We start from the raw sequence: 19,921 nt of genomic DNA on the forward strand, positions 1-19,921 counted from the left end.
TTGAGAAAAACTTTCTGTACAAGTGCTCTTTGAGAAGATTTGAGAAGATACGTAGTCGATTTTTCCCCTCGGCTTGTCATTGTTCAACGTAAGTTGTTGATATTTTAGAGCAGATTGAATTGGAGTACTGTACCTTTGCAGAAACAGTAGAGACACCGAGGCACACTTATGAAGAGGTTAGCTGTATTCAAAGCAGAGTTGCGCACGTAGTTCGACTTCCAATTCCTATTAGGGAATAATATTTTTTGAGCAACTATGAATTGAAGTAATTAACTTTATTGCAATTTAATTAAAAATTTATTTTACATGTCAGAAGAATTAAAAACTGTAAACTTTCATTATGAAAAAAATGCAATTGTAAATTCATTTTATTTCACTCTTCAAGAAAAATGCTTCAAACTATCAAAAAACATTTTCAACCATAATCACACTGTCAACGTCCTCTGCCCAAAGATTGGTTTATTCTGCTGCTCCTGCAAATAGTTATTCAATTGACTCGTCCGGTTTTTCACTCTTACTTCCAATACATAACCAAATCGAATAGTTGACCATGCGACTTCTCGATACTGAGATGACATAAATATACAGACAAACATATGAAGCGTGGTTGTTCCCGATAGAATAAATGAGAAGAAGTTCTCGAGTCCCTCCATAAGGAGATATGACCCAATTTGATTCCAGAGTGGAGGACTTATCATAAAAATGATTCCAAGTGGAAGTTCTGCCAGGAAAAATGGGAGTGTTAGAAATAACACAAATTTGGTGGTGTTTTTAGATTCTTTGGGTGCAAATGAGCTCTTTAATTTATCCCGATTAATTCTTTGTTTTCTAATTTCAAGGATGAGAAGGAATGTTATAACTGGGAATAGAATGCATGGAATTATCTGAAAACTTGACAGGGAAATTAAAATATTGGAGAATGAGTTCACCTTTGAGATAACTGCATCAATAGTTCTGTAAATACTGAAAAGTAAAGCGTCGTCTTGCAAAAACAACAATGAAGTGGTTTTATGATAGTAATAGGAGGTGTACACCGGGAACTGTGTGCACTTATAGTTCTCATCAAAAATAATTATTTCATACTTGTAAATGTCCATGATATGTAGAGGAGCACACACTACCAGGATGAAAGGAATAACAATAAAAGCAGTTTTAGATTTTGATAGTATATCAAATTTAGGGTTCATCGGATACTTTATAACTAGGGTTCTGATTAGAGCAATACTGAAACTGAGCCAAGTGGAACAACGCCTGGCGTAGTTACGAATGGATTCTAGGGCATCTTTAATTACTAAGATGTTATAGTCTGCTTCTTTAGAAAAACAGACAGTAACCACTTTGTAAAACTCAATAATTTCCATATTTATGTCATATAACAACGAGATAATATCCATTAGTGCAATTGCTCCAAGAATTATATAAATGGAAGCGGTCCGCATAGATTGTTGGAAAAGAACAGTGCTATGGAAGAGGTTGATTAGAATACAAAACACAGACAAGTGTACGCAATAGTTATGCAGTATAAGAGTAGAAATTCTGTCGAAATTTACAGAAAATATACATAAAAATTGAAGAGCTAATGATTCAGATTCAACCGCAAACCAATTCTCCTTCACACAACGCGCATCATCAGTAAAGTGCCATGGATACACATTGTCCGGCGCAGTGAACACATAAGGCATGCTTAAGATAAGAGAAACACGGGTCCGTGTTCTTTTATAAAGGAAGGTAACTTGGAATTATAGAAACTTGTTTATCTAGTTCGACATAAAGGGAAATGACAAATTCATAGATAATTATACTTTTCAGTGCATGAAAGCTTAAAACTTTAGTCCTGTCAAGAATTTAGTTTGACATCACACCGAATAAATGACAACGCAGCTTGAGGTGACATGAAGAGACAAACAATCATATGAGTGGCAGTGGTGGTGGAGATAACGACGGAGAAGAATTATGGTAAGATTTTTAGCTGTATAAACTGATCAGCTATAACTTTTCATAGTGATTTTGTACAAAAAGTTGTCAACTACGAAGCTAAAGGGCTGGAAGAAACAGAAGAGACACCGAAACACTCATGAGGTCAGTCGTTATGTTTGAAGCCGAGTTGCTCGGAATTCCGATTTCCGACTTCCAATTTCAATTGAATGATAATGTTTTTAATGGCTGGCACTCTATTGCATTTTAATTACAGATTTATTTGAGATAAGTTGAACACAGTAATTGGTCATTTCACACTTCAAGAAAAATGCTTGAAACTATTAAAAAACATTTTAAAAAATCACGCTGTCAACGTCCTTTGCACAAAAATCGGTTTATTCTGCTCCTGCAACACAGTTCATCAATTGACTCGTCCGCTCTTCCACACTCACTTCTAACACATAACCAAATCGAATAGTTGACCATGCGACTTCTCGATACTGAGATGACATAAATATACAGATAACCATATGAAGCGCGGTTGTTCCCGATAGAATCAATAGGAATAAATTCTCAAATGCCTCCATAAAAATTGATGACCAAGTTCCTTCCAAGAATGTAGAACGGATCATAAAAATAATTCCAAGTGGAAGTTCTGCCAGGAAAAATGGGAGTGTTAAGAACAACACAAATTTGGTAGTGTGTTTAGATTCCTTTGGTGCAAATGAGCTCTTCAATTTATTCCGTTTAATTCTTTGTTTTCTGATTTCAAGGATGAGAAGGAATGTTATAATTGGGAATAGAATGCATGGAATTATCTGAAAATTTTTCAGGGAATTAACTATATTGAAGAGTGAGTTCACCTTCGATATTATTCCATCAATATTTCTATAAGTATTGAAAAGTAAAGCGTCGTCTTGAAAAAACAACAATGAAGTGGTTTTAACATAGTAATAAGTGGTGTAGAACGGGAACTGTGTGCACTTATAGTTCTCATCAAGAAGAATTATTTGATACTTGTAAATGTCCATGATATGTAGAGGAGCACATAATATCAGGATAAAAGGAATAACAATAAAAGCAGTTTTAGATTTTGAAAGTATATCGAATTTCGAGTTCATCGGATACTTAATAACTAGAACTCTGATTAGAGCAATACTGACACTAAGCCAAGTGGAGCAGCGTCTGGTGTAGCTACGAACGGATTCAAATACCTCTTGAATTATTAAAATGTTATAGTCTGCTTCTTTGGAAAAACAGACATTAACCACTCTGTAAAACTTAAGAATTTCAATATGAAGATCATAAGACATTGAGATAATATCCATAATAGCAACTGTTCCAAGAATTATATAAATGGATGCGGTTCGCATAGATTGTTGGAAAAGAACAATGACATGAAAGAGGTTGATTAGAATACAAAACGCAGACAAGTGTACGGAATAATCATTGAAAGGGGAGTCTCTATACTGCTGTATAACCTCAGCAATTCCTTTGAAATACTCAGAAAAAAAACATAAAAATTGATTAACTAATTGAGATTGAACCGCAAACCAATTCTCCTTCACACAAAGCTCATCATCAGAAGACATGTTTGAGAAAAGAAAAACACGGGCACGTTTATAAAGGGAACATGGAATCATACGTTGAGGAAACTTGTTTATCGAGTTTGACAGAGAGGGAAATGACAAATTCATGGATAATTATACTTTTTGTAGTTTTTATAAATGAGCTTTTAATCTTGTCAAGACTAGCCGAATGATTATAGCTGATGCAAGCAATATGAACTAATAGTTTTGTCACCGAGATACGGGGAAATGGCATTTAAATACACAGACTAGCGTCCCGAGCCTAACGGCTCGCTCCGCCAGACTCGGCTGCGCCTCGAGCCCAGTGCTTAGCAAGTTTTACATTCAAAAATTGGTTTTTAATAAGTGGCAAGTGAAAGCTGACTTTATTACCAAGAATTTAAGCCTCTGAGTTCGAAACAATGTATACCCGTTGGTTCCGCAATTTTTTTGTGTTCGATCGAAAAACCCGGCATTAATATAGTTGTGAATATTTAGTCGTCCCAAAAACATTTAGACGTCGAAAGGACGTTTCAAAAATAATTGAGTTTGGAAGGACGTTTAAGTGTTTCAAGGGACGTTCGAGTGTTTTTGGGACGTTTGAGTTTTTAAAGAACCTCTAAACTGGAATAGAGCCGACTTCTTGGTTCCATTAGATCTCGAAAGGTTTAGATCGGTGTCAAAAACTCAAAACAATTGAGTAAACCTTGTTCCCAGGACAGGAAACCGAGTGAATCTGCAAAATTCGGGTTACTGAAAGTTTTACCGACTAAAAGTTCTTTTAATTTTAAATGGTTCGAGTATACATTTATTTTTTTCGGATTCAAAAATTTCGCAAAACTGAGTGAGTTACAGTCGGCTAATGATTTGGCCAGAAAAATCTCTTTGAATCCAATAGATATGACGTAAGCGATTTCGGTGGGCGGAGATTTGCCGTGTGAGCTCAACTTTTTTCTTGATTTTTAAATTTTTTCTTTCGCTTATCTGCTTTTGCTTTAGATTCGCTGACCATTCTGTATATATAAATTAAGAAATGAAAAAAATATTAAGAAATAAAATTTTTTAAATTAAGAAAAAAAATTTTTTTTTTTAACCTTCACGTAATTTTTACGTAATTGTTTCATTTGCTCAATTTTTGAGGTTATTTGCGTGCAACTCAAAGCCATTAGATCGGATTTGAAGTCTGATTTTTTAGCCATCTTTCCCATGCCAAGTTACATAACTGTACCAAATTTCAAAGGTCTCGCTTCAATACAACACGAGATATCGAGAGGAAAGTGAAAAAATCAAGGAAAAAAATTGAGCTCACACTTTTATGGCTGTAAATCTTATTTTCCCAGGTATCCAAATAATTTTTACATGTCTCGATAGCCAGATTTTCAGAGATCTTTAGTCCAGAAAATCCCTCAGAAATGTTCGAAGCTGGCGCCGTACGAAATAGAAAACGGCAGAAATCGTGAATTTCGCAAGCCATTCTTTTGAGCGAAAAAAGTTGCACTCACTATTTAGCTCATAACTCTCCCTCGAGTGCTCCAAGCCTAACCCTGGCGGTCGCCACTGGCGCCCCAAGTTTTTGTATCACCCCAAAAAAGAAATTTTTGAAAAAGTTGAGAACAAAGAAAGTTATTAAGAAAAATGAGTGCGGACAAAATTATCGACAAAATTATCGACATTTTTTGAAGCTCCGCCCACTTCAAATCGGCAAGTCATACTTACGTGATTTAAGAAGAGGGGCCGACTAGCGTCCCCCGCCTCCCGGCGGGCTCCGCTAGAAGGGGCTTCGCCCCTTGCGCAGTGCTCAGCAAGCTTTGAATTTTTGTTCTACGACCATTTTGAAGCAAGTTATAAGCGTTTTTGTATTTTATGTGACCCAAGCAAGCAGTAAGTGAAGAGCTTTCGAATGGTAGTGAAATGAAGGTTCTACGACAATTTTGAGCCGAGTTAGAAAAAAACAAAAAAATTAGACCACCCAGAAACTCGAACCAAAAACCTCCCCAGCGACGCACGACAACACTACCACTGAGCCACACACTCGTTGGTGTGTTGCCACCCAGATGGTGTTCAAGTGGTGGGAAGAGGCACGCTTGCTTCGACTCGACCTGCCGTCTCCTTTCAAAAATGTTCTTCAAAGTTTGAGACCCTATAACTCGGGTCACAATCAATATTTTTTAAATCTGTTTTTTTCTCCCCCTAGATAATTTTCTTGGCTAACACATATCAAAAAACCATATTAGCTGGACAGATGACACTCCAGAGCTAAGCGATATAAGCGAAAAATACGTTTTCTCCACAGCTCAGCTCCCACTTGACCGTTTTGGCTGAAACTTGATATTCCATTAGATAATTCCAATTTGACCAACATATCAAAAAATCAGAACAACTTTAGTTCAAAAATTTTTCAGGACAGCAAAAATAGTCCGGTGGAGGCCGACAACAGCAAGGCGTTTTTTTCTGTATTTCTTCAGACCACCGGCCGTACCGGACGGGGGGTGATTCAAATTAGGAATTTGACGTGAAAAAGTGATTTCTCGTCTAATTTTACGTCTAGTTGCCAAGTTATATGAAAAAATATCGGGTAGAACTCGAGATAATCGAGGCAAAGCAAAAAAACCGAAAAATCAAAAAACTGAAAATTTTCTCAAAATAAAAAGTTGCCTCCATTCTATCGATTATAACTCGTTTAGAAGTATGGAATCTCAAAAAGGGGGTTCTTAATAAAAGATTGCCCCGAAAATTTGCTATCGATTAAAAAAATAAAATCAAAATTTCATCGAGAATCGGAAAAGTTATTAATGGTGCAAAAGTGGGACAAAATCTTGACATTTTTTTGTCGCTTTTTTCGCCTATTTCTGAGCATAACTCTGCTCTTTTCCACTCCAGAAATATGGAATTTGACAAAAAGCAAGAAAAAGTTATTAGCTAAGAAGCTAAAAAAAAATTATTGAAAAATATAAAGTTTGAACAAAGTTACACTGGCAAAACTGAAAAACAAAATTATCTACACGCGCTTAAGCCCCGCCCACTTTTTTTCCCCGCGTCATACCTACTCAGGTATTTTTTCGCACTTTGCCCACGAAATGGGCAGCATGGCCCAGAGAAAAGGGCCGCGGGGCCTGCCCTACGCCGGCACTCGTGCCGATTTTGAGGGCCACATGGCCCATTTCGTGGGCAAAGTGCCGAGATTTGGTTCAACGCGCGGCATTCCTCTCCTTTCGCTCCTTACCATTTAGCACTATAATTAACCAGATTACACATTTTTGTACTTTACTACTATTTATTCATCAAAATTGAACACAAAATAGTAATTTCAGTAATAATGGGGAGTAATAAGATAAAATAAACTAGAATTTGTCAAACTTTAAAATGGGGAATAGGAATACAGGAGAAAAATATAATTTTTAGTAAAAGTTACAAATATACAAATTAAAGCGAAAAATCTAAAGTAAATGCGAAAATTAACAGAGACGAGCAGTGAAGTAGCCGAAGCGCATAGTTGATGATGATGCTCGTATTGTTGAATTTATTTCTCGTTAAGCTGAAATTTGTCAAAAATTGAAAGATAAAAAGAAAAAAAGAAAATAGTAGCGTCTTACCTGTCTTATCGGCGGATCTGTGTAGATTGTCTCATCTTCTAATTGAACAAAGTAGCATAAAATAGAAGGACGAAAGAATTGAAAAAGAAACGAAATAAATTAGAAAAATCGTGGTGAAAAATCAGCGTGTGCTGTAGAGCGCGATTTCTCAACTTGTGCCCACTTCGGGCCAAAGTGGTGCCCAACCGGGGCCAAACAGGTGCCCAACCCGTGCCCACATCCAACCAGCTTCTCCTTTCGGCAACCAACTCTCCAGCTTGTGCCCAACCCGCGCCAAACTAGTGCCCACTGGGCCATGTGGCCCTTTTTGTGGGCAATTTGCCCTATTCAATGGCCACATGGCCCTTTTAACATTTTCACTGCCCAACCCTCGCCAAAAAATACCTGAGTACTACCCATTGGGAAAGAAGGTGGTGGAATTTAGTTTAACACCACACCGAATAAATGACATTGCTAAAATTGGAGAGTTTTCAGACCAAATTGCTGTAAAAATTGAATTAGAAATGCAACTTTATTAGAATACCGTAAAAACAGTCTTTTTTTTCAAAGTTCGTGAAAAAACACAACTAAAACCCAACTTTTTTGTTCAAAGTACTGCAAATTTGAGGGTTTTCGTGTAATTTTGTCCGAGAAAGTGTTAGTTTGGTTGAAAATTATTCACTTAAAAGTTGAAAAAATAATCGAACGAACAGGTTGAAAAATAGAGGCGCACCCTCTATTAGAAGCGCCCCTGTAATAGTGGCGCATCTGCGAACGGAGGTTGAAAAATAGAGGCCCATGCGCTTCTATTACAGTTTTTACGGTAGTCTTTCTATGGAAATTAATTCATTGTGGTGTCAAACTAAATTCTTGACAAGACTAAAAGTTCATTCAGAAAGAATGCACAAAGTATAATTATTCATGAATTCGTCATTTCCCTTTATGCCAAACTAGATAAACAAGTTTCCTTTATAAAAGCACCCGGACCCGTGTTTCTCTTATCATGCTCATGTTCGTGTTCGGTACGTCATATAGTGTGTATCCATGGCACTTTACGGATGATGAGCGTTGTGTGAGGGAGAATTGGTTTGCCGTTAAATCTCAACTAGCTCTTCAAATTTTATGTGTATTTTCTGTAAATTTCGATAGAATTTCTACCCTTTTACTGCACGAGTATTGCGTACACTTGTCTGCGCTTTGTATTCTTATCAACCTTTTCCATGTCATTGTCCTTTTTGAAAAATCTATGCGAACCGCATCCATTTATATAATTCTTGGAGCAATTGCAATTATTGATATTATCTCGATGTTTCATGATATTAATATTGAAATTCTTAAGTTTTACAGAGTAATTAATGTCTGTTTTTCCAAAGAAGCAGACTATAATATTTTAGTAATTGAAAATGCCCTAGAATCCATTCGTAACTACAGCAGGCGTTGCTCAACTTGGCTTAGTTTTAGTATTGCTCTAATCAGAACCCTAGTGATTAAGTATCCGATGAACCCAAAATTCGATATATTATCAAAATCCAAAACTGCTTTTATTGTTATTCCTTTTATCCTGATATTATGTGCTCCTCTACATATCATGGACATTTACAAGTATCAAATAATTATTCATGATGAGTACTATAAGTGCAATCAGTTCCCGGAGTCCACCTCCTATTACTATCATAAAACCACTTCATTGTTGTTTTTGCAAGACGACGCTTTACTTTTCAGTATTTATAGAAGTATCGATGCAGTCATCTCGAAGGTGAACTCATTCTTCAATACTCTTATTTCCTTGCTAAGTTTTCAGATAATTCCATGTATTCTATTTCCAATTTTAACATTCCTTCTGATACTTGAAATCAGAAAACAAAGAATTAATCGGGAGAAATTAAAGAGCTCATTTGCACCAAAGGAATCTAAACACACTACCAAATTTGTGTTGTTCTTAACACTCCCATTTTTCTTGGCAGAACTTCCACTTGGTATCATTTTTATGATAAGTCCTCCACTCTGGAATCAAATTGGGTCATATCTCCTTATGGAGGGACTCGAGAACTTCTTCTCATTTATTCTATCCGGAACAACTACGCTTCATATGGTCGTCTGTATATTTATGTCATCTCAGTATCGAAAGGTTGCATGGTCAACTATTCGATTTGGTTACGTGTTGGAAGTAAGTGTGGAAGAGCGGACGAGTCTATTGAATAACTATTTGCAGGAGCAGCAGAATAAGCCGATATTTGTGCAAAGGATGTTGACAGTGTGATTTTTTTAAATATTGGTTTTTGAAAATTTGAAGCATTTTTCTTTAAAATTTACTGTGCTTTACTTATTTCAAATAAATCTTTAATTAAAATGCAATAGAGTGCCAGCCATGAATAATATTCTCCTTCAATTGAAATTGGAAGTCGGGAGACGGAATTCCGAGCAACTCGGCTTGAAATATAAATATGTTCATGAGGGTGTCCCATAATGTCAATTTTTGGGGAACCGTAGAATAAGCTTGGGGCTTCACTGTGACACTTTTTGTACAAAACCTATGAAAAAGTACAGTACCCCAATATATTCTGCTCCAAAATCTCAAAGTAATATGTAGATTGCTTCCCATGTTCTTGATGTTTGTGATGTGTCGTAGTGTGGTAAAGAGGAAAATAATCATTGATCAAACTTCATACAACAATTCATATTTTTATGAATTTTGAGATTTGACTTTAACACCACACCGAATAAATGACAACGCAGCTTCCCGGTATTGAGATGACATAAAGAGACAAACAATCATATGAGTGGCAGTGGTGGCGGAGAGAACGACGGAGAATAATTTTTCGATTCCTTCGGTGAACAGGCTGGAAGAATTATAAATAGGGATTCAATTTACCAAAAACTTACGAGAACCCGATAGCCTCCCTGAGCTTATCTATTGGTTTAGTAAGGAGAATCAATCCAATTGGTAATTCTCCCAGGAAAAACGGTAGGGTCAAGAATAACACTAATTTAGTAGTGTTCTTCGAATCTTTTCCAGCGATGGATGATTGATTCAGTTTCTTCCTTCTTTCGTCTGCAGCTCGTATTTCTTTTACCAAAAGATAAGTGACGATTGGGAATAGAATACACGGAATGAACTGGAAATTTGATTAAAGTTTTTTCAGTAGGCATATAAACCTATGTACTTTTGAAATTATTGCATCAATTGTCCTATTAAGTTTCCATAGCCATACATCGTCTTGTTCATAATAATCAGAAAGGACACTACCCTAGTAGAGAGTTGTATACGACGGGAATTGTGTGCACTTGAAGTTCTCATCATAAAATACTATTTGGTACTTGTAAATGTCCATGACATGGATTGGAGTACAAAGTATTAGTATAGTGGGGATGATATAAAAAGCAATTTTTGGTTTGGATAATATCTCGAGCTTTGGGTTCAATGGGTATTTTATTATGAGAGTTCTGATAAGAGCTATACTGAAACTAAGCCAGGTGGAGCATCTTCTAGTGTAGTTCCTGATAAATTCCATTATATTATTAAGCAGGATAATGGTGTAATCTGTTTCTTTTGAGTAGCAAACTTTAAAAACTTTATAAACATCCACAATCTCTGTATGAATATCATATGATAATGAGACTATATCAACCATAGCAATTGCAGTGAGAATTATATAAATCGGGGAGGTGGTTCTTAACGCTTTTCTAGTAAGAATATAGATATGAAATAGATTGATTAAAATACAGATAGCTGAGAGGTGCACACAATTGTTGTAGAGAGTAAAGATAGCGAGTTTATTGAATGGTAATGAGAGCCTGCAGAGGATTTGTTTTGCGAGTAAACTGTCGATTTGAAACCAGTTCTCTTTTATACAACCTTCAACGTCGGTGAAGTAACCCTCGTGGATTACTACCATGGTTTTGCTGGTTATGGTAAAAGTCTGTTGGGTTTATATACGCAAGTTTGATTATAGGTTTGAATTTTTGTTGCTGATGTTTGTATAGCTTGATGCTTGATGCAACTTTTGAAGATTATGTCAAAATATTATTTTTTCAGAAGTTGTTTTCCATATTTTGGTGAGTTTTGTGAGCTTAAATCTTTTTTTCAGGTTTTGGTACCATAATTTCTTGAAATATATGGGGTGGTTTCGTTAATTGTAAAGTTTTGAAATTTTGATAAGATGTCATGTCATAAGTAGAGTAGAAGTGGTGAATAATGTTGTCTTATCAGTAGGTTAAGAGGAAATGTCACATGGAAAGGAAGAAATAATTTATAGCAAAAATTGGAGTAGATTTACGAGCTAGTAATTCAGTGCATTTGCATATGTATTAACACATGCTAATCAACAATAGAGTTCTATTTTTGTAGTTGATAATTTCTTTGTAGCGCCTTTCTCGGCCTACTGTAGATTCTCACCAGTACTCCGAGCTCAATATGACCAAGGAAGCTCAAAAATTCTCTTCATGAAACTATATATAAATATATACACAGAACCAATTATTCCTGAATCACAGCATTCACCGGAACACTCTCAACATCCTTTCTATGAAAGCTCATCATCAGCGATGCACTCCAATGACAAACCCGGAGAATTTGCTCCGATTCTGGAAATCGGAAATACCAAAGATTTCTTGGATTTTGTTCCTCGATGTATGGCCTTCCAAGAGATTCAAAAAATTGTTCACCGTGATAAAGGTGTTTGTACTTGAAAAAGAATTCATGGACTCTGTCATCGTCGAGAAGAATCTGAGGGCATTTGGATATTATTGGAAGGGATAAAGGAGTCACTTACGTTTTTGATAGTCAGCAGATCTCTCCCGGAAATTGAGTAAAAAGTCACACAAACATGGGTGAAATGAAGAAAATTAATAATGGAACCAATGCAGATATCTTTCGAAATCATCAAGGACTCTGCCACTTGCCATTGCTCCAGCTCCTCCAATTTCTCCGTTCTCCATGTTCTTGAACCGGTGTCTTTGTTATATGGAACAGTTGGAAGCATTAATTCAATGATTTTCAGATTTTCCGGTTCCAAGTACGGTAGAATCGAAAGCACTTGAAGAATAGAAAAGGTTTGAAGATTAATTTCTGTAGTTTGTAGTCTGCAGCTTCTAGCTTTGAAACATTCCTCAAGTCTTTCGATTAGATTTCTACTGGTTTGTTCTTCGAATAAAATTTCGTTGTATTTTGCCTCCTGACTCAATTTCAAAGATTTTAATTTAGTCTTCTGCAGTCTGAAATCTCCAAAAAATACATCCATGCATCTCTCTCCCTTCAAAGTCTTCACAACCTCTCCATCCGACACCACGCAGTGAAAGTCAAAAAGATTCGATCCATAACCGTTTCTGTACTCAACTACAACCTGTTCATCTCGAAATTGTAAAGTAAGATATAGTTTCTCTTCTCGAAGAGTTATGAATAGCTGGGTGAGTTTTAAATCGGGTTTTGTCGTGTCTATATAGTCACGGAGGCCACGACACACCTTTCGGAGGCAGAAGCTGAGATAGAAAAGGTTTGAAAGGTATAAAATTAAGCTAAATGATAACTCACATTTCTCGAAATCCGGAATATTCTAAAAGTTGGTCAAAGAAACCAATAGGAAGGTCGGTTAGCGTCATTTTGGAGTGAAGAAATGACGAGAAATGCAACTGATAACAAGAATTGGGCGTCGCCGGAAGGAAATCGAAATAGCGAAATTGTGAGTGATGGAAAAATGTGGGTTTTGCAATACTCAATCTTCATAATCTCAAAAAAAATTGTTGTGTAACTTATAAACAAAGTATGTTGGAGAAAAAACTTTATCCGAGCAATAAGCAGAGATCAGAGAAATAAAAAAATCCAACAAAATGATAATGACCACACTGTGAGATCGAGAAAAATATCAATCTACCAGAAATCTGCTTACTTGTAGGCGATCTTTGGAGGGTGGCATCTGGAAATCAATTATATATTACGTCTCTGTGTACTGTACCGCTCAAAAGGCAACTTTGGGTGTTTTCAGTAGAAACTGACAAACTTTGACAGGTGTATTTCGGTGTCACCAGATTGTTCGATTAACTAAATTTTGTAGGAACTGAGCAGAGCAAAAATAGCACATTATTTTTGTAGTTGAACAATTTTTTCTAGGGACCCTATTTTGAAAGTTACAGGGTGTCAAAATGAAAAGCTCCAAAATTTTCCTAATATGCACAGATTTAGTCGGTTTTAGGGAGAAATGAACTTTTATGGTAGTGTTCCTACTAAAAAATGATCAACTACAAAAAGGATGTGCTAATTTTGTTTTGTCTATACCATACAAAATGAAATTTGTTGGACAATCAAGTGACACCAAAGTAAAGTATCAAAGTTTGTCATTTTCGTCTGAAATTGGGCTCTGAATATTCTGATATAGAAATAGTTCTATCTCCTAGTAATGTCTGTCTGTGTGTCTGTTTGTCTAGTTTTCACAAAACTCAAGCGACTCACAAAGATAAAGTTCTTTTTCGAATTTTCTGAAATTGGCTCAAAATTCGTGCGATTTTCGTAAACCTAGCACCTAAGACTGTCTGTGTATCTGTATTTCCATGTCCCGAAGAAAAATCTCATAAGAATCGGCGTATTCAGCTATCTATAACCGTTTGTCTGTCTGTGTGCCTGTTTTTTTTAGACTTGTGGAATCTCCGCTTCTCTGATTCTCCCCCAAATCTATATATCTGTCTGTGTGTCTGTTAGTCCCATAAACTTACTTGATCTCTTTCTTCTTTCTTAAGTCATTTGAGTGACCACACTTGCTCTTTCTGCAGTTAGTGGCTCCTTTCGGAAGACGAGCATAACACTTGCGACACACCATTTTGTCACTTCTGTATTTCTCAGCCAGCTTAAAATATATTAATTGTTATTAGGTACTCAGAGGATGCTTACCGCAACTAGAGTAGGAGTGAAAGCCATGATTCTGTAGAGTTCAAAGCAAAATAAGATAAATAAGATGTTTTTCAGTCATTTCGTGGTTTCCTTTTATACAAGCGGACACTTTTTGATTCGTTGGTTCCTCAGCTCTTCATGTATTGTGATATGTTGTGAAATCTTGTGAATTCCAAGTGTTATTCATACTTTTGAGGATAGATACAAGACGCAGACCGGTCGTTAGGGGAACATGGAACACTTGTGTAGTGTTAGGCCAACGTTGCGGCCGATTTCGCAATAGGGAGATGGCGGGGAGAAGGGGAAGAGGGGGGAATGTTAGGTTTTTTTTCTTTTCTGCAAAAATTACTCGAAAGAATTCTGCGGCTCCAGTTTTTAGAGCTGAACGCCCATTTCGTGTTTGTTAAGAAAAATGTTCACTAGTTTTGATTTTAAAAAGACGTCTACAGGCGCACCAGACGATCCATGAACTGGAAATTGAGAAATATTGTTTGAAAATGTCCCGATGGCGATCCAGAATGGATAAATATGGCAATGGTCATTAAAAACGCGTCAAAGGTGCGCCAGATAGATTTAAAACAAAATTGTGATCACTAAGAGAGCGTCAAAGTCACGCCAGGCGGCTTTAAATAAAGTTAATAATCTAGTGGCTGGCGCGCGTTTGACGTGTTTTCGATTTTTCTTTATTTTTTGAAAAAAGTGTTCAAAATTTACCGATGTTAGTCAAATTTTTCAATCAGGCGCACCTTTGACGCGTTTTTGGAGTTTCAAAATGCGTCTACGACGCACCAGATCCACTAATGTAGCAGAGCAACTTGGTTTGTTCTCATCTTGTGTTTCAGAAAACGCCTTCAAGGTGCGCCAGACAACATTTTTGGCGTTTTTTGTTGTAAAAACATGTTAATTATGAGTTGGATGTTGTTAGTAAGTTCTGATTTTTGATTTTTATGATAGAAAAATTATTTTTATACATTTATACGTAACAAGACATTTATTTTTCAAATCAGCTGCTAAGAAACTTAGCAATTAACTTATTGCTGTAGAAGCAATACGACTGGGATATTCAATGTGGGCAGCCGGCTGAACTTTCGATCTTCTAAAATAATAATAGAATGTGGATACAATCAGAGTTTTGATGGAATTGTTGTATCCCAATGTTTCCAAATTCCGCTTGTTGCACAAGATGTAAGAAGCCTGGATTATAACTGGAATTGATAAAGCGTTCCACATAGCAATGTGAAAGTAAGTGCCGCCATCAAAAAGAGGGTACTCGTCAATCTGAATATGAACAAATATACCTTGAATCGTTGCCTGGAAATAGTTAATAGTTATGTATTCAAAATAATTGATTTTCTCACTGATTTAAGGACGACAAGTGCAAATGTCTGATAGAAAATGTATCTGTGTGGTTTGTGTTTTATAAATGAGGTTAAGTGAGCATTCTTACGAATACAAATCATAATTGGGATATATAAAAGTGCTGAGATAAGCATGAGAATAGTTAGAATGAAGAATTCTCCAATGCCAAATACAAGATAGTATTCAATATAACTATTATCGTTATCATCTATCACAAACCAGATTGCATATTTGATTATTATCACCAAATAGATTAAAAATATCACTCGATTCATAGTCTTCTCGCTGACATTCGCATATTTTTCCAAGCGAAAAATAAAGAAAAGTGTGAATCTTTGCACTGCCAATAGGAAAATAATTATGTGATGGGCGTTCAAAATCATTATATACAACTGCTCCATGAAAAGATATACGTTTCTCACGTTGTCCAACATCTCTTCTGTCACTTGCTCTGCTGGAAATAACCAATGAAATAAAACCAAGCATAGAAAAGCAATATAAGAAACGCATGTGCCTTTATAGAAGTGATTGATGATAGGATATATTGTTGTCTGAAACCTTTTGGGATTTGTTATTTGCATAGAAACGTACTTTTCCTCTACCTCTTTCTCCTTCTCTCGATTCAATTTAAAAACTCTTGAATAAAATGGGAAAATGGTTGCATAAACAAAAACGAGTGAGACTAAACTAGTTTCCATGTTGAGGTATGAAATTAATGAAATTGAGAGTACTATTAGATCCCAAACCTGATTCAGCGTCATTCAAGGGAAATCTATAGGGATGTGAGAGCTTGGAGTAGTGATGGGACAGGTGAAAAAAATGTTTTATGTTAAATAGGTGATGGAAAAGTGTTAAGAATAGTTTGTATTTTTTGACAGCACAGCTGAAATAGCATAATTCCCAGAACAAGGTGAGTCCAAAAGATTATCTTCGGGTATCTCATCTGGGAATACGGGTCGATAGGGTTTTCGACAATTTTTCCGGTTTTTGGCGCTTTATATATATCGGCCCCGTTACAGTAACAAAAATGCATCTTTCTTGTAGCAGGTCACGGACATACATAGAACTCGCCGAAATCTACATTTTGGTATATTTTTCAGAATATAAAACTGAGATTGAAGGTATTCCGAATAGCCTATGAGCCAAATAAGTTTTTAGTTTGCACGAGCTTGTGATCAGAATTCATATTTTCTTCAAGATCACTTCCCAACTCAAACCACTATCCACTGTCAAAAAAATCTAGTTTCCCGAAATTTAAACTAGTTTTCTTTGCTATCACTAAAATTTCTTTGTCGTCACTATCTCTCTTTTCTCCTCTGTTTTATTGTGTCGCTTTTCCATTTGTCATTTTTCTTTTAGCTGTCATGCCCTCTCTACCTAACATGCCCGCGCTAGTTATGAATCGAATTCTGAGTGGTTGTGATATTCGAGCAATGTGAGTTCACGGGCATAGTTTTTGAAGAATGACACCTTCTAGCTTACAGATTTTCCCTTCAAAAAGTGTCTTGTGATCTACGTGATTTTATTGGTGAAGTCATCCCCTGCATCCACTTGACTTATATCCAAGTTGAAGTGAGAGTCCATGAAATTTGTTTGATTTTGAGCAATGATCAAGAGAATATAACGATTCGCTATCAACACAACGAAAATGGATGTAAAGTGGAGTTCAATGGCAGAAAACACGTATTGGATAAGGAAAACTTCATTGAGATTTTCGCAAAAGATTTATCGTTGATTCTGAAGCATCAGAGCCCGAAGACTGTTCTGGAGGTGTTTTCATTCCAGTGCTGGGATCACGAAGACTGGTATGAACGTCAGCGGGGTCAGAGGAGCTTTGACTGTCTTAGTGTGATAGACAATGATGGAGCAGAGTGTTTGATGAAACCACTAGTTGAGCAGATTTCAGAAGAAATTGTTGAGCAACAGGTCGGAACGATTACCGCCCGGACACTAGAGACCTACGGTATATTTCCAAGACACACGAAATCAATTCTAAAACTATTCCGACCTGGAACACTGAAACACATCAAAATCTATGACCCACATCGTATTCGAATCGAAAATAATAAAGGATACACAAGTGATGAGGATTATTCAGTGGAGTTGGATAGAATTTATGATCTGGAGCAGTGGAAGCAGGCGGAGGAGTTGAGTACGAGAGGGTTTCATTTAAAAGCAAAATATCTTATTGATAGTTTTGGTGGATTTTCAAGAGGAAATGTTTTCATAAGAGATTTCTCTGTGGAAAATATTGCAAGGTTGTGTCAGGTAAGGATTTATTTTTATTTTGAAAAATACTTGTCTACCTGGCCGACACCTGTAACTCGCTTCGATCTGAGTTTTATGAGCTGAAAAATATCCCAAAATGTAGATCTCGGCGAGCTCTATGTTTGTGACCTACTACGGGACGGATGGCGGATTTTAATGCGACCGGGATAAGTGGCAAAAACGCAAAAATTGTCAAAAAGCCATTCTAGCAAGCTCTGTGTCTGTGACATACAAAGGACCGAGCTAGAGTGAGAGTTTTTGGCTTTTTGACACTTTTCCCCGGCCCACGGCACATTAAAAAATAACCATCCGGCCCGTAATAAACCAGGAACATAGAGCTCGCCGGGATCTACATTTTGGTATATTTTTCATAAAACTCATTTTTTAGCGAGTTACGCGTCGGTCCGGTTTGCAAGTACTTCATTTTAATTTCAGATATTCTTGCAATCACCAAACTTTGAAAACTTTACTTTCACACTGCCAGAAGGTCCACACGCTAACTTTTTTGTATCCCAAGCTACCGAGAAATGGAAAATCAAACTAATCAAACAATTTGGACAACCTGTTGAAATAATTGAAGGCCCTAATAATAGTGGACTTATCAAATGTGAATGGTTGATAAGTTCAGCTATACTATTTGAGTACTTCACCCCGCTCACTTTCTCTTTTTCTCTATCAAAAAATAAATGTGTTTAGTTTGACCGTGCAAACATTGAATGTCATCATTTCGATAAAAGTCAACAATGACATTTTGTGAAGGACGAATGAAAAATTTCAGAGCAAATTTCATTCGCATTTACAATTCAACATGCCTTCTCCTTCTCTATCCGATATGCCTGATCGAGTCATGAGTTATATTCTAGACAAATGTGATTTTCGGTCGATGTGAGTTATTTTCTCACAGTTTTCAATTGTCAAGCATGAAAAACGCGTCAAAGATGCGCCAGACTGACTAAAATGGTTTTGGTCATAAATAACGCGTCATAGGTGCGCCAGATTGACTAAAATGGTATTGGTCATAAATAACGCGTCAAAGGTGCGCCAGATTGACTAAAATGGAATTGGTCGTGAAAAGCGCGTCAAAGGCACACCAGAGGTTTCCTTTGAAAAAATTAATAATATTGTGTCTGGCGCGCGTTTGACGCGTTTTCAATTTTTCTTCCCTTTTTTAATGAAAATGTTCAAAATAAAGTCAATTTTTTTAATCAGGCGCACCTTTGACGCGTTTTTAAAGTTGTACCGCTTGACTACAAAAACACACCAGGGGTGTTCTTGATTCTAAAAAACCAAAAATTCCTTCAGAAAATTGAGCCATTTTAAGTGCAAAACTTTAACAAAAACTGTGCCTTTTCCAGATTCTCTCTCCGTATAGTGTCTCCTGATCTCCGGAATCTTATTGATGACGTAATTCCTGCTATCCACTTGACTCGAATCAAAATCGAAGTCGACACCAAAGCTATGTGCTTGACCATAGCGAATAATCAGGAGAATATCAAGATCAATTACCAAAAATCCACAGCTAAGACTCTAGCCAACGACTTGGAGTTGTTTATCAAGTTTCAGAAGTCCGAGCCTCTGAAAATAGTGAAACTGGAATGGCGGGATACTGATTATAAACAGGATAGCCCCCTGGATAAGGAATTAATGCTAGAAATGGAGTGTAATGAGAGACAATCAGTGATGGACCCCCTTGTGGAAGCTTTGAGTAAAATCTCTGGGTCAGTGCTGAATGTGAAGATTGTGGAGACCCTTGGAGTCTTTCCATGGGAGGTTAAACCATTACTGAAGCTATGCCGACCTGGTGCCCTAAACACTATCCGGCTGTGCAGCCCTCATAGAAGCAAATTTGTCACATTTGATTGTTCGGATGATCCAGAGGATTACTCGGTGGATTTGGATGAAATCCAAGAGTTGGAGCAGTGGAAGCAAGCAAAAGAGTTGAATATGTTAGGATTTTGTGTCCCCCCTCAAGTGTCTGTTGGTTCATATGCTCATTTTTTGAAAGGAGTCGTGTTTGTGAGAAAACTTACGGCGGATGATATCTTTTATTTGTCACAGGTACATAAGTTAGCTATAGGAAGATCCCTTAATGACGAACCATGATTTCAGACCTTCGTTGAATCCCCCAATTTCGAGTTCTTCACAATCACAATCCCTCGCTGCAAAAATTATTTGAGTGAAGTGGATTGGGTGACGGAACTCAATAAGAAGTTTGGAATTACAGCTGAAATCCCAAAGGATCCAGATAACTCTAATAACTATGATTGGGTTTTAAGGTCTCCCAGGAGAGCTCTTCAACTCAGGTATTGTACTCCCAACACTTTTAATTTTACTGTGAAAGTAGAATGAATACTTTA

General features: G+C 36.7%; 6 protein-coding genes across 6 annotated transcripts; 2 read left to right on the forward strand and 4 right to left on the reverse strand.

Annotated features, from left to right (window-relative positions):
* Positions 1-425: 425 nt before the first annotated feature.
* GCK72_021728 (uncharacterized protein) lies at positions 426-3,290 on the reverse strand (the record flags this gene model as incomplete). Its single annotated transcript, XM_053734460.1, has 4 exons — positions 426-473; positions 519-884; positions 2,370-2,735; positions 2,781-3,290. The coding sequence occupies 4 exons, from the start codon at positions 3,288-3,290 to the stop codon at positions 426-428; spliced, it is 1,290 nt and encodes a 429-aa protein (XP_053583373.1).
* Positions 3,291-8,645: 5,355 nt separating this feature from the next.
* GCK72_021729 (uncharacterized protein) lies at positions 8,646-9,317 on the forward strand (the record flags this gene model as incomplete). Its single annotated transcript, XM_053734461.1, has 3 exons — positions 8,646-8,813; positions 8,859-9,224; positions 9,270-9,317. 3 exons carry the CDS (start codon positions 8,646-8,648, stop codon positions 9,315-9,317), a joined length of 582 nt encoding a protein of 193 aa, XP_053583374.1.
* A 423-nt stretch (positions 9,318-9,740) lies between these two features.
* Positions 9,741-10,689, reverse strand: GCK72_021730 (uncharacterized protein; the record flags this gene model as incomplete). Its single annotated transcript, XM_053734462.1, has 3 exons — positions 9,741-9,897; positions 9,941-10,173; positions 10,621-10,689. 3 exons carry the CDS (start codon positions 10,687-10,689, stop codon positions 9,741-9,743), a joined length of 459 nt encoding a protein of 152 aa, XP_053583375.1.
* Positions 10,690-11,534: 845 nt separating this feature from the next.
* On the reverse strand, positions 11,535-12,655 carry GCK72_021731 (uncharacterized protein; the record flags this gene model as incomplete). The annotated part of the gene is made up of 3 exons (XM_003095379.2): positions 11,535-11,783; positions 11,830-12,535; positions 12,588-12,655. The coding sequence occupies 3 exons, from the start codon at positions 12,653-12,655 to the stop codon at positions 11,535-11,537; spliced, it is 1,023 nt and encodes a 340-aa protein (XP_003095427.2).
* Positions 12,656-14,963: 2,308 nt separating this feature from the next.
* Positions 14,964-15,571, reverse strand: GCK72_021732 (uncharacterized protein; the record flags this gene model as incomplete). Its single annotated transcript, XM_053734463.1, has 2 exons — positions 14,964-15,248; positions 15,296-15,571. 2 exons carry the CDS (start codon positions 15,569-15,571, stop codon positions 14,964-14,966), a joined length of 561 nt encoding a protein of 186 aa, XP_053583376.1.
* A 1,107-nt stretch (positions 15,572-16,678) lies between these two features.
* On the forward strand, positions 16,679-19,913 carry GCK72_021733 (uncharacterized protein; the record flags this gene model as incomplete). The annotated part of the gene is made up of 4 exons (XM_053734464.1): positions 16,679-16,731; positions 16,781-17,448; positions 18,937-19,622; positions 19,674-19,913. 4 exons carry the CDS (start codon positions 16,679-16,681, stop codon positions 19,911-19,913), a joined length of 1,647 nt encoding a protein of 548 aa, XP_053583377.1.
* Between the last annotated feature and the right edge of the window lie 8 nt (positions 19,914-19,921).

This window comes from Caenorhabditis remanei, chromosome V (genome assembly GCF_010183535.1).
Source record: "Caenorhabditis remanei strain PX506 chromosome V, whole genome shotgun sequence".
Classification (NCBI taxonomy): Eukaryota; Metazoa; Nematoda; class Chromadorea; order Rhabditida; family Rhabditidae; genus Caenorhabditis; species Caenorhabditis remanei.